We start from the raw sequence: 14,328 nt of genomic DNA on the forward strand, positions 1-14,328 counted from the left end.
TGGTTGTTTAAGCTAGAGTATACATTATTAAAAAGAGAAAACATAGCATCATTAGTGCATTTGTTATTTAAAAATCCAAATTGATGGGAAGTAAGTATTTTGTATTTTAGCAAAAATGAAGAAGTCTTTTTTTAACCAATCTTTCAATAATTTTTGAAAGTGTGGGAAGAAGAGCGATAGGGCGATAGTTGAAAGACTGATCTTTGTCTCTTCCTTTATGTAGTCGAATTATTATCGCCAACTTAAGGCAGTTAGGAAAAACACCATGTTGAAAAGACTGATTAATTAGAGTAAGAAGATGACATAATGTACATTCGGGCAGATTTGAAAACATTTTGAGAGTAAGTCCATCAATTCCAGAAGAGCCTTTGTTTTTGATTTCCCTAATTGAACTGCAAAGCTCTGGTAACACTACGGGCGTAAAAAAAAACTGTGGAAATTCTCATTCGCAATGGGAAGATATGAAAGTGGATCATGGGAAGGAGTTATGGTGCTAATTAAATTATTTGCCACATTTACAAAATAATCATTAAGGTTCTCAGATGAAGTGGAGATAGTATTCGACAAAGAAGGCTTATTTCTCAAAGCATTAACAATCGACTATGTTTCCTTAGCCACATTTTTAGATTTAGCCAGTCTCCTATTATAGTAAATATCCTTGGACCTTGAGACCAGGGGTTATGTTGTTTCTTTTTAAGAGGTCTCAAAGAAAAGGATTTGTGAGAAAGACTAGATAGCGTTTTTACAAATCTAGAGAATTCTGAATCAACGTCGTCAGGGAGAATATTCCAGTCAGTTTATTGACGAAGGTGCCTAAAATGTAAAAGATTTTTATCCGAGAAAATACGGTCTAATTTGCGTGGAACATTTTTACTTTTAGATTTAGTTATGGAAAACTTTATTAACACTGCTTCATGGTCTGAGAAACCTGAGCGTAAGACAGTACAATCGACGAAATTTGGCTTAAAGGAAGATACGACTTAATCTATTATACTAGAGCTGGTTTTAGTTATTCTGGTAGGTGATTTAATGTGCATGATTAAGCCAAACGAGTCGAAAATGGACTGGAGAGATTCTTGAGTAGCACACACACTGGAAAAATCAATGTTTAGGTCGCCACATAAAATGAGTTTGCTTTTTAACGGCAGAGATTCAAGCAAGCTTAGTAATTTTTGGAAAAAAACATTTACCTCAGCATCAGGTGTTCTGTAAATACAAACAACGTAAAGATCAAAATTATTATTGTAGACAATGGAAAATTCAAATATTTTTTCAGAAACTAAATTATCGAACTTGGTTACCATTGAAAAGTCGTTGCTAGTAGATAATATCACAGCACCTCCATGAGTTAGATTTGTTCTATCAAATCTGGCAACTGTAGTGTAATTATCCACCATCACAGGCTCACCAACATGCAACCAATGTTCAGTTATGGCAACGATTTCTGGAAAATGAAGCTCTTCTAGTAAAAGAAATAAATCATTAGTTTTATGTCTTAAGGACTGAATATTTAGAGAGAAAATACTAAGCTTGCCATTGTCCAGTATTTCAGAGGGTGCTTGATCCTCTGTTCGCGTCAAGTCATTTAAAAATTTTTATTCCTGGCGGGAGATCCACCAGAATAATAATTGCTATGACTCTCTCTGATTTGTTGAAGGCGTAGCAGCTTTTCTGATGAGAAGAAGGACCTGAAGGCTGACAGATCTGCTTTAAGTTCAGTTGGACCAATACAATAGGCATCATGGTACCGAAAGTAGAGCCTCCGCAAAGAGTACACGTCACCAGGAAGTCCCTCTGATGCAAGTGCCAATCGGATGCTTGTGTTGGTATGTCCTTCAAAACACATACTGGAGGGTTGATCATGCAGATAGGCAAGGAATAGCCTAAGAGGTTTTAAGATGGAAGGGTCTCTCAGTCTGACCAATAAATAGCGACCATCAGTCGCATCTGAGCCTCTTGATAGTCGCGCTATTGGTGGAGTCAACGGGTCCACATTTGCTGCTTTATTCGCCACTGAATTATAATCGATGACAAAATTAACCTCTAATAATTCTGTTGCAAGGGATTTAGAGGCAGCAATGGCCTCCCTATCAGAACTAATTTTCAAAGATGTTGATGGAACTGAGCGATGTGGCAGGTTATGGTTGTCTGGAGAGTGAGGCTTAGACTTAGACTGGGAAGGCTTCGATTTGGGCGAGGTGGTACTATTTTTTGGACTGGCGCTTTAGAGGTTTCCAAACATGAATTTATGAGAGTGCCCGGTGGCAACATACTAATATCCTTCAGCCGCTTTAAGTGATTTAAGTTCTGCACACCAATTTTGAAGTCGGAATGTGCAATGTCCTTGGTTTTTAGCATTGGGAAACATTGGATAAAGTCCGTCGTTCCCAGTTTTTCTTTGATGAAGTGTGCAAGCTGATTTCCGGTATACGAAGGTGGCATATTTGATATAACCACGTAATGCCATTCATCTTTGTTCATTGTGTTGAACTTCGGTGACGTCGGAACCTCCGGGTCTGGTTTTTCTGTATGATCAGTCTGGCAGGCTATCGTCCTTTTAGTTACAGGTTGGTAACTTTTAACATTAGATTTTTCTTTAGTTAATTGTTCTATGGTGCGAGCCATTTGTTTAACATCTTTCCTCAGATTCTCTACTTCACTTTTTAACTCTTTATTGGAAGAATCATGGACCTGTACCTTTACCGTCTCACCATGGTTGTCCATAAGAATTGATGACAGGTTGAAAATTTCCTGTTTCATATCTCTGATTTATTGGAAAAGAGATTATTGTCCATTTTCAGAGACAGTATGGAGGCGATGAATGTCATCAATTTTGTCATAGAGATTCTTCCATTTGTAGTCGTGAGAATTTAAAATGCCGTATATGTAAACCAAATCTTTTACAATCAATAACGGTGCATAATTATAACACAATGACATTAGACTTTAGGTATCCACTTCATAAACTTTCACTAATAAAAAAATCTCTACATTATGCATGTATAAAACTATTTACCTCCCTACCAGACTACATAAAAAGAATTGTCCATCAGTTGGAAAGTTTAAGGCTGCAATTAAGGATTTGTTAGTAAAGCTGGAACCCTATTCTTTAAGAGACTATTGTACCTAATCCAAATACATGTTTTTGCTAATAATAATAATAATATTTTATTATTATTATTAATTATAATGTTTATAAAAAAAAGTTTTTAATTTTTACCACCCTGAAGATAGTCTAATATAGGCCGAAATGTGAGCATTATTCTAATCTATAAACTCAGTTTTATTTGACTTTACATCCAACATGCTTAACAAGAATCATATAAGAAATTAACTATGTATTAAATTCAGTAGTGAGATATTGAGCAGCCCAGGGTGCTGTTATGTATGTAGAACTCATGATAATCCCGCTATACCCCACCAAAGGCTACCAGAGCCCAATAGTCTTGGAAAACTGAATAAGACTTTCTGTCCGTTCTGAGAAATCTTATGTCGCCGAGTAAACTGTGTAAGTCTTGATGTTTAAACCTATCGCAAATAAGTATTGGAGACTCCTCAAATACGTGGTCTGCAGTTTCTTTCTCCTCCTAATATAAACGGCAATTCAAGTTGTCAATACCTAGGATGTGGAGATAGCCACTTAGGTGCCGCAGTATCCTGTAATTAAACTAACAAAGTTGAATTTTGTGTCTCGTAAGGCACAGTAATAATCTGGTGAGTCAGGCAGAGGGTTGTATATATCTGCCTTAGGCTCATATCAGGTGCTGCTGTTCATTTCCAGTGGGTCTTTCTGTCAACCAGATACTTTATTGATGCGACGACTAGCTATTTGGCTATGTCGATTATAGTACCTTAGTAGCCAAGTACACAGACAAGCTGAACCCTACAGCCCTTATTCATTAGTTCCTCTAAGACCTTCATAAATTCCAACCATCACATGGTTCAGGGGCGAAACGTTCAATATAAGAGCACTCTATTCAGTTGCGCTAGAATGTATGCTTTCTTCGTGCATGGCCACTAAATAATAGCCCCGGATGTAAGAAGAGATTTAATGATACATGAGTAGATCCAGTGAATTTTCTTGGAGGAAAGAAGTCAGGTGCTACCGAAAGCCTTCCTCCAGGCGTAAGGCGTACAGGTGGATTTCATTCTGATATATTATTGTATCAGCAGAGTTTAAATTCCAGTGTGATCCTTATAAATCAAAATTTATTCTAAAATGTTTTAGCTACACGCCTCCTGGAAATACCTCTCCTTGTGAAATGTAGGCGCTCTGGTCTTAGGATCAACCGTTTTTAAGAAGTACATCCTGTTCGTTATACGCGAAGCTCTCATCATAGGGCCCTACATTAAGGCTCCTTCCTTTTTCAGGTAAAAGACTACTAAGTGAACTACATACTTATGCAGAGTGTCCTGTGATTTAAAGGATAAAATTTTATGTTCTTTAGGTGAATTCGAGTCAAAAATTCTTTTTGGGTCCACAAATGCGTTCTTACCAAGATATAATTTTGTTTTAATGCAATAGTATTAGTGTACGGAAAACTAAAATACTATAATAACAATTATCTCAAGTTTAACGTTTTAGCAACCTCAAGTAGGTCAAGTGCCATGGATACTTGTTTTTTTTTGTTGCCATGCATACTTCTTTCGCTTGTTATTGCGTCAGTTTGAATTTTTTTTTACAAATTAGTGTATGTTTGTTTTTACAAATAAAGAATGCGCAGACATATTGCTAGTATATGGATATTGAAACGCAAGTGGTAGTGCAGCAGAGCCGTCGCCGGTATCCAAATCTAAAAATACCTGATATAAAGCTGAGTATTTGGGAGAGTTTTATCATCTGAAAGCAACATGATCATTTCCAAATTCTTCTCTTATACGTCCATCACCAGCTTTTAAAAATGTAATACATGATAGTATTGAGCCGTGATCATTAACTAGTGTTCGCAGAATATCCTGTCACACTGGTTTTACCCAAATGACTGTATGGAGAACAATACATAACTTTGGTTTACACATTTCATCTGCAACCAACCTGCAAAACTTTGCAGCCTACTTAGCTGGGCCATCGTGTGCAGTTCTGCAATTGACTCATTGCACATCGCAATTTAGTTTATAAATTTTTTTTCACCAATGGGGCTGCATTCACCCGAGACGATGTCAATATTTTAAGGAATTCCCATTTATGGCAGCTTGTCTCCATGCAATAACAGAACGGAATGTCCAACCTTTTGTCCGTTAATGTTTGGTGCGATTTGTTAGATTAGTTAGTCGACCATTATATGTTTGATGTCCTTCAGTTCTGGTGAGAAGAAATACCTATGTTGTTAGAGGATATCCCGATCCAAATACAACAAATGTGGTTACAGCATGACGGTGCTTCGCTCCACAGTAGTAGAAATGTGACTGAATAATATTTAATTGGATTTGGATTGGATGCAGGAGCACAGTTTCCTGGCCCTCCCGCTCACTATGAGACAGACATGCTAGACTATGTTTACAATGAATAATTAGTGTTTATAGTTATTTTTACAGTAGCATTAATTTTTTTATTAAATAAAATTGTGTTTTGGCATAATAACACTATTACATTTTAAAAAAATTATATATTTCTATCAAAGAAAGCATATGCGGAATTTACCTAAAGGATACGTAATGAAATTGTGGTCCTCGCATGATATCCTATACAAACATTTCCTGCTTAAATTATCAATTACGATGTAGACTACTAGATACCACCATTTTAACAACTTCGGTATTAAGCTCGGCAGAAAAAAAAACTGCATGTCCAAAGAGAATTCTGAGCTACAGCATCGCAGTGCTCGGCCGATTAGTGCGAAAAAAGCATCGTGATGCGAGAGTCACTAAAACTATTTTTTTAAGGTATCGATCCATGATATTCTCTATTATATTTAGCAGAAAACTTGGTAAAGCTAATCCACGTAATAGCTTCTTGCTGATTTGGAACAAAGAATACTCTCAGGATTATACCTTAATAATTAAAATTTTTAAAATTAAGATCGCGTTTCATACAATATTGCCTTACTAATTAATAAAGCATTAGATAGTTTAAACTTACCACACCAAAAAGATCTATTATCTACATATTTAGACTAACAGTTATGTGTAAAACACCATGTTTAGGTACTATTAAAGCATGGTTTTTGATATTTGCAATGCGTTTTGTTTTTTTTTTTGTTATGCATGTCCAGTTAGCAAATAAATTCCAGAGAAGAGAAAGAGCCAGTTAGCAAAATTCGTATGTTATCTAAGCAATAGAAACTAGAAACTAGCAATCTCTCTCTGATCAAACTGAATTTCGCCTAGAGCGGCATATTATTTAAAGTATCTGTAACAGTTTTCATTGCTAAATAAAGTCTATTTATTATTATTTTTTTTATTATTATTCCTATATATATTATTAATTTTATATATATATTACTAATATTAATATTGTTGTTATTGTAATAATTTAAAATTACCTATATTTTTTTCCGAGAATAATTTATAATTAAAAAGAGAAAAGAAACTCATATACATTTTTTTCATTCCCCGAAAATCAAAACACAAATAGTTCATAAATTGTTCGTATGATAAATTTCTAGGATGCTTAAATCTATTGGAAATAATATTATAAATTTTATCATAACATAGTATACTCGTATGCTATTAAATTAAGATAATCCGATTATTTTAAATTTTTTCAATAAGATACCAATACAATAAAAATAATTATGAATGCTTTTAATACACCAAAATGTTTAAAAAAAAATTATCAATAACACATTAAGTTACAATCACTAACTTAAAAACGATACAATATAAAATATTTCTGCTTATGATACGACTAATACTAAAATTACTGACAAATGTTATTATCCTTCACTCATAATAACGCTATAATAAATTAAAATTTGCAGCATAGAAGTGAACAAATCAATAACTTTACATACATAATATTATGTCTAGGTTTAGCAAAAATAAGTAGAACGTTACTAACAAACCGTAAATAGGCCAAAGTACCGAACCGTTAGTGCTATTAACGTAATGCCAGCGTAGATTTTATTTATATAATTTCTATATTGGCCATATGGAGTCTCTTAGCCACTAACAATAGACCGGCTTCGCGATAATTTGCCTTTTCGAGGAGGTATAATATGCCACATTTGGCAAATGGTTGACCAAGGCTTTGGCCGTTTTGCTAGTCACTATTTGTCATAAATATAGGCGTAAAATTTTCTAATTTACATTAACGGATGGTTGGTTTACATGCCTGGGACTGTTGTGGATTCTATTCATATGTTAGAAAAGAAGTAGAATCCGGTATTGAAAATGACATGTTTATGATTTTCGTCGTACTATATGGTGAGAACATGGTTTACTGAATGATCTTGTAATGGAACAGTATGCAATCATAATAAATGTCTAATAAATCTTAAACAATGTTAAATTCCTTTAGTAATAAAGAAATTTAGTTTTATTCATATGCATCTTCTTGTTCCGGTTATCTTAACATCCAATAAACTTAAAGTTTATCTAGTATATATTTGTGAGAACGCTGGAAGTAGCATCAGAAGCTTTTTGTCAGTCTAGACCGTATATGGATGATCAGTTAATCAAAACTCTTAGATACACAGATCATGAAGAAGCTGTGAATATTTGTCAATAAGACTATTTTATTAAACATCTGTTGGCAGTTTGTTCCTAAATGATAATTTTGATGCAATTATGACAGAAGTATTAATGACTATCTACAACCAAATTTTACGCAATTCATTCTCTCTTTATGCTTTTATATATTACTTAGATTAACCGTTTTTAAAAGATGCTTTTAAAAAGTCAATATCAAACACTTGGAGTAATAATAGACCGAAAGTTTAAGCATAGATAAATAGATAAATACCCGTTCATAATAATAATGAATCACTCTTAAACAAACCATGAACACTTTAACAACCTAATCTTCAAGTGCTTTCAGCATAGTTGTAAATTTAAAATTCTGATCAAGTGTAGGTGTATATCGATATTTTTTCTATCAGAAGTTATTGGTGCGATATGGCCCCCGAGCAGATTTATTCTTTCTATCTTTAAGTGCAGTTTGGACCTCTTACCGAGGCAATAGGATATTGAACCGACTAAAGCTCGTGACCTGATTTTATATACTCATTTTTTTTTCTTAAGTTAAGTTAACCTCTTGAATAATTTGTAGATAAATCATTGAGAGCTTTTACATATTTGCCAATGCCTATCAAGATTCCATCTAGTATTTTCTTGGCTTTAATATGTATTTTTTAACCTATCCAAGCAATATTATTTTGCTCCAGCTCTTTAAATTTTCACATTGATAAATAGTTACAAATCAGTTTTCCTTCCTTTGCCCTCTACACTCGCTCCTATTAATCCTAAAGATCAAACCCTTATTCAGTAAGTTTTACACTATTAATATACAGTAAATGCTTTGACAATTGAGTTGTAAATGGTAAATTATGGTAAATGGTAAATTATCCATGATATTTTCTATTATATTTAGCAGAAAACTTGGTAAAGCTAATCTCAACGTAAACGAAGAATGAAATTGAATCTTAATAGAATTTTAGGAAACTGCATAAGTCACTTATACCTGAATTAAAGAGTGTTAGACATTAATAACTCTAATGTCTATATTTTGCAAACGCTAGTGAAAAAAGGACAAGTGAAGACTATAACTAGATTAAATTACATTTAGCACTAAAGTAATATAGTGATCGACCTTTTTAATAAACAAGAGATTATTGGCTCCGAAGTCAGGCTACAATAGCATTATTCTAAAAAATATGTTTTTTTTTATATGTATTAGATTAATTTTCAAATCAGATTATTCATCTCTTCCCTAGTGATTTCTTTAAACAATGAAAGTGTACTTCAATTATCATCATAATGTGCGAAAAAGAATGAAAGGGATTTAGTTCCTTTTCACTTCTCCTTTTTTTTTTTAATTGAGACTACTTTCTAATTATTTAATTAATTTAAATCTGGTATGGCAGCATTGTGTTAACATATTTTAACGTTGTTTGATAAGGTCATTCATAAAATGTCTTGTATTGCTTACATTCGTTGACAAATCAAAGGTTTTTCTCTTATTTCTTTTCATCTCATTTATCATAATATGTAGAATAGAACCAGTCCCGGAATATTTTTATAAATGTTAATTTTCTTTGAACTACTTTCCAAACATTTTTTTACCTCATAGAAAACTCCTTGTGATTTTATTATGATTTAATATATTTCTACTTTAAAGCTAGCCAATTTCTTAATGTCATTGCTTTAACTACAAATTAAGTACTAGTGAATATTGGAAACAGCTTAATAAGGAAAGAACCAGGAAAAAAACTTTTTCAACAAATTTTCACTTGACTATCAACGGTCTCATCGACAATAAAATGCGGCCCAATCAGAAATTGATTATCTAAATAACAAACTACATGACGGTCGTTATGCCATTATAATAATGATACTCTATAAAAGGAAAATCAATTGAATGACTATTATATTGTCATAGATGATGGCTCAAAGTCGTTACCGAGATTACAATATTAATGATGGAACACTTTGCACTCGGAAGGTATTAGAACTCGAGATAAATCGCCGATTTGCATAGCCATAATTGAAAAAGTGACATTTGATAAATGCCTTTAATGCTGAATTGCTAAAATGATAAAATGAGAGAAATTGTAGACGTTTTATCTTTTTATTTTCGTGGTTACACTTCAAATGGGTAAAAGAATTACCAGTATCGATAAGCATCACTGTGATTTTTTTATTTTAATAAAATTATTCCATTTGTTTTTTTTTTAGGGCCTAGAGAAGATGTGGAAACGAATTCGCCTACTTAGGCATTTTTCACTAACCTATATTTCTGGCACTTTATTACTGGTAAGTTTATTAATATAAACACATTCTTAATTATAGCAATAATAAACAGTTAATTAGTATTCAAATTATTATCATTTACTGATAAATTTCACACAGTTAAAATTGCAATTTTCTCGACTGTGAGCGTTAAAATCTCTTCTAGCCGCTAGTTAGAATTAATAAATAGCAGCAGATAAAATTCCTGAAGCAACAACTGTTCATCAGCATTCTTAATGAGCTTATGCTATTTGGTTTCAGTAAAGAAACAAGTGCTTTTAAAAGTAACTCTCTAGGATATTAAGACTTTATTGTTTACTGTAAACTACATTTGTATTAATTATGTTACTAGTTCAGCGACCCAGTTATGTCCCCTATTTTAAAAAATAGTAACATGACGTCTTAGAAGGCCCCTATACATTTTTAAACATAAGAAATGATACTGAACCCTAATTATCAAAGACAATAACCTTATTAACCTAATAATTAAAATGAAATGTTTAGTAAATAGACTGATTTAATTGACCTGTGTTAACCAACTTTGGAAATAACCGCTTTTTATATCTAGATTAGTTGTGAAAACGCCCATCTTATCAAAGTTCGGATAACCAATGCATGTTTTTTCAGATTAGCAATTACTTTTTTTGGTAAGTAGTTCGTTGTATCAGAATTATTATTAGACTTTTAACCGTTTGTAATCAGTTTTTTAGAGGTAATGAAGCTAATTAATTTAATAATAATAGCTCGAAAGCATTTGCAGAAGAGAGTGGTAGTACCCTCAAGTAATTCTTCAGCTCTCTTTGCATGATTTATTTTTCCTAATTTCATAAGTTGGTCTTTCACTTACTTCTTATCGAGTTTCAATTGTTGCCACCCTGGATATGCTCAGCTATTAATCAGATGATGTCCCCTTATCCCAATTTTTAATTATAATTTTTCTTTAGAGCGATTTTTTTGCCCGTAGATTGTGTAATAGAAAGTATTCTTTCGTAGACTTGTAAGATTTCTAGCTGGTGATATTTTGAATTTCTTACGATCTTCTAACACTATAGCACCATTTCTAGAACTAGCTCCAAATTTTTCATATTATTTGACAGTGATGCGTCACAATGTTTATACTTTCTAGTGGCAACTACTCCTAAGTTATTAGTAAATATTAATAGGTATGATACTGTTTTCAACACCTTATTGTAATAGATATTCCAGAAAAGGGGATAGTGCGTGTACTTTTATATAAGCTATCATCAAGAATTTTTTCAGCTTTCAATTTTTTCCAATTATTTCATTTTAAATCTATTTTCTGAAAGTAATCTATCGCCTACCTATCATTGGTTTATGAGCTTCAATTAATAATTACCACCTTGGCTATTCGGATTGGGTTTGCTCGGCTATCAATCAGATGATTTCTCTTTTTGCCAGTTTTTGATTGTAGGTTCTACTTAGTATAATTTTTTATGGTCTGCAAATTGTTAATAGATTATCAATGTATGTTAAAAATTACCGACAATGCTTTTCTAGGCTTCCACAGTTTCCAATCACGAATCTTGTAAATTTCTTTCGTTCTTCCAACAGTATAGCTTAATTTTTTGGTACTTATTTCGCATTGTTGATATTCATCTGTCAATTATATGGCTTAGCATTTAAACTTTTTAGTGGTAACTACCGCTGTTTCTTTTTTGACAAGTATGCCATAGACAAATGCAACACCTTATTATAATATTCATTCCGAAAAAATGTATTAGGAATATTCTTTTATATAAGCTATCCTCAAGTTATTTTTCAGCTCTCGCTGTAAGATCTGTTAATTCTAATAATTCTAATTATTTCATATCTAATCGCTTACGTATCTTTCTTCTATGAGCCTCAACTAACGCTATGCGAAAAAATTGCGCTCGGCTTTACCAGTGTTTGCACAGTTTTAACATATAAGAGTGCTTATCAAAAAACAAACAAAAATAAGTATTTTAAAGTATGAGCATATATCAAAATTTAAAATGAGTTTTCTAGCTTTGATTTTTCTTAGCTTCTTAGACTTATCCTCTTGGTGATATATGCAAAATGATTTATTTTTAAGCCACTTTTCAACTATAGTTTTTCCTTAGTGTAAAATTAGAGTGTCAGAGATAACCAGTAATGCTTTCGTAGGGAAAGTAGGAAAGAAAGTGCAAAAAAGTGTTTTCTTTGGTCTTTTTACAAAATTTGTATTTGACTTATCATAAAATCTCGTAAAAAGATATAGGATTAAAAAGTATACTCAAAAGTTTGTCATTACTTTACTTACTTTGGGATCAGTTAGAGTTTTACTCTTAAATGTCTGACAATTTAAATTTACCAAGGGCATAGCCTAGTTTTTTGGCACAAGGTCTTAGCCCAACTAATCATGCATAAATTAGTCGGAAATTGTAGTATTGGAAATTAGCAAAAAATGTTTTAACAAACTCCTTGCCTAGGTTTTTCAGGCACACTGAGCGCAACGCAAAAATAATGGAATTTTTTTACACTTAAAATATCATTAAGTGTTATTAGCAAAAGAAAACTGCAGCAAAAAGTTTACAAATCGTTCTATTACAAAGATTTAAACTTATGTAAACATGTTTTCTATGTATGCTTTAATTGTAATTTAAATATTTAAAATAACTCCTAGATGCATGTCGTGTATCCAATGTGTAATTCTTTAAATTGTGGTGTTTATATCTATTCTGACTTATTGTTTATATTTAGCTACAAATGTTTAATATATGGCTTAGATTTTAACACGTGATCGTAGTATACTTTTCAAAAGTAAAGATCGCTGAAATTGCCACTAATGATCTTTATCTTCTGCTCACTAGTATGTACTTTAGTAAGTTAGATAGCGCTTAGTTATTAGAAATTTGTTTTTCCAGATTCTGAAATTACAATAAGTTAAGATATTCTTTACATTTGTAGATCTACAGAATGATAAAGAGATAAATTTTCTGATATTGATAGATCAAAAAATAGATAGATAAGGTAGGATGGAAACTCAAGATTTTAGCTTTGTCAAAATTACTATTAGAATTTTCTTAACTATTTTACAAAAATAAAGTCAATAGAACATTTTTTAACCTCAATAATACCAAAAATTGAACTTTTTTATTTAAACAATCGCCTTTAAGAACCTGATTTTAATGAGTAAAAAATTAAATAATACTTTTCCACGTTCTCGTTATTGACGAGCGCCAATTCAAATAATACATAATCGCATAATTATGGGCGTAGTTCACTGATGAAATTAAAATAATGAGCGTGCGACGTACCCGATTCATTGGCGGTTGAACTAGAAAAAAAGTAAATGAAAAGCAGACCAACGGTATATCTCACAGAGTTTTGCATGAGATATTGCATGGGCGTATGCAGCAGGTATATGACAGGTTTCAATAATTGGTGATCGATGTGCTGTTATGCCAGTGGCGCGGATGTTTGAAATCAATCATTTGTTTATACTTGTTCAAATTAAATTACAACAGAAATTTCTCTTTTATATTATTTTTCTTTAAAAAAAAAATAATATAAAAGAGAAAAGATAAAAAATGCATATGGAAAAACCTTTAAAAAATTACATTTCCTTTTACCTCATTTTAATAAGCAAAAAGCAAGAACTATATACAGATCGTGTTATCGTGAGCTACGTATTACCCAAAATAATGGCAACACCGCTTGGTTGCGGCTTGCAGGCGGCGGAATTTTTCGTTTTTATTTTTTGAACCGGGAGTAACCTTACTTTGCTGTATTACTGCACGTTGCACTAATAATTTTTGAGCCTTATTTTCCTGATTTCTTTTACTATGGCTGTTTATACCCCTTCCGAAAGAATTCAACTAATTAAATAGTTTTATGGAGGCAATTCAGCAGTACAATGTAGAGATTTGTTTTCAGTGATATTTGAGAATAGACCGATTCCTTGTGCAACAACGGTTTTAAATGTGGTTACAAATTTTGAGACATCTTTTTGTCTTCAAGATTGTAAAAAATGCCACACAAAACGTCAAGAACCATCTGCTGAAGTGGTCCAGGATATAGAACGGCGGAAAGAAATGGTTTGCAGTACCCTAGAACTTGATTCGACATGGTCCACTAGAAGTGTTGGAGAGAAACTGGGAATGACCAATAAAACTCTTGCTCGTATCTGGAAAAAATATGGGTACAAATGTTTCAAGTTTTCAAAAACTCAGGAAACATTTCGTGAAGACCAGTGGGGAAGAATTTTGTGAAACCATGATGGAAAAGGCAAATGACAACGAATATTTTTTAAAAAATATTTTGTTTTCTGATGAATCTTCTTTTCCATTACATGGCAAATACAATCCTTCCATTGTTCGTTATTGATCTTAAGGAAACCAGCACAGAAGTTTTCAGTTTCGTACCCAGTATCCTCAGAAATTGAATGTTTGGGCAGGTATTTTGGACGACAATGTTATA

At 32.5% G+C, this 14,328-nt stretch overlaps 1 protein-coding gene across 1 annotated transcript in view; it reads left to right on the forward strand.

Moving 5' to 3' along the window:
• The window catches only part of LOC126734300 (uncharacterized), a 103,138-nt gene that overhangs the window by 12,722 nt on the left and 76,088 nt on the right, over positions 1 to 14,328 (forward strand). The window contains exon 2 of the mRNA XM_050437861.1: positions 9,835 to 9,912. Within this exon, the coding sequence (XP_050293818.1) occupies positions 9,847 to 9,912 (66 nt within the window). The 5' untranslated portion in view covers positions 9,835 to 9,846. The remainder of the gene's footprint in view (positions 1 to 9,834; positions 9,913 to 14,328) is intronic.

Source organism: Anthonomus grandis, chromosome 3, assembly GCF_022605725.1.
Source record: "Anthonomus grandis grandis chromosome 3, icAntGran1.3, whole genome shotgun sequence".
NCBI lineage: Eukaryota > Metazoa > Arthropoda > Insecta > Coleoptera > Curculionidae > Anthonomus > Anthonomus grandis.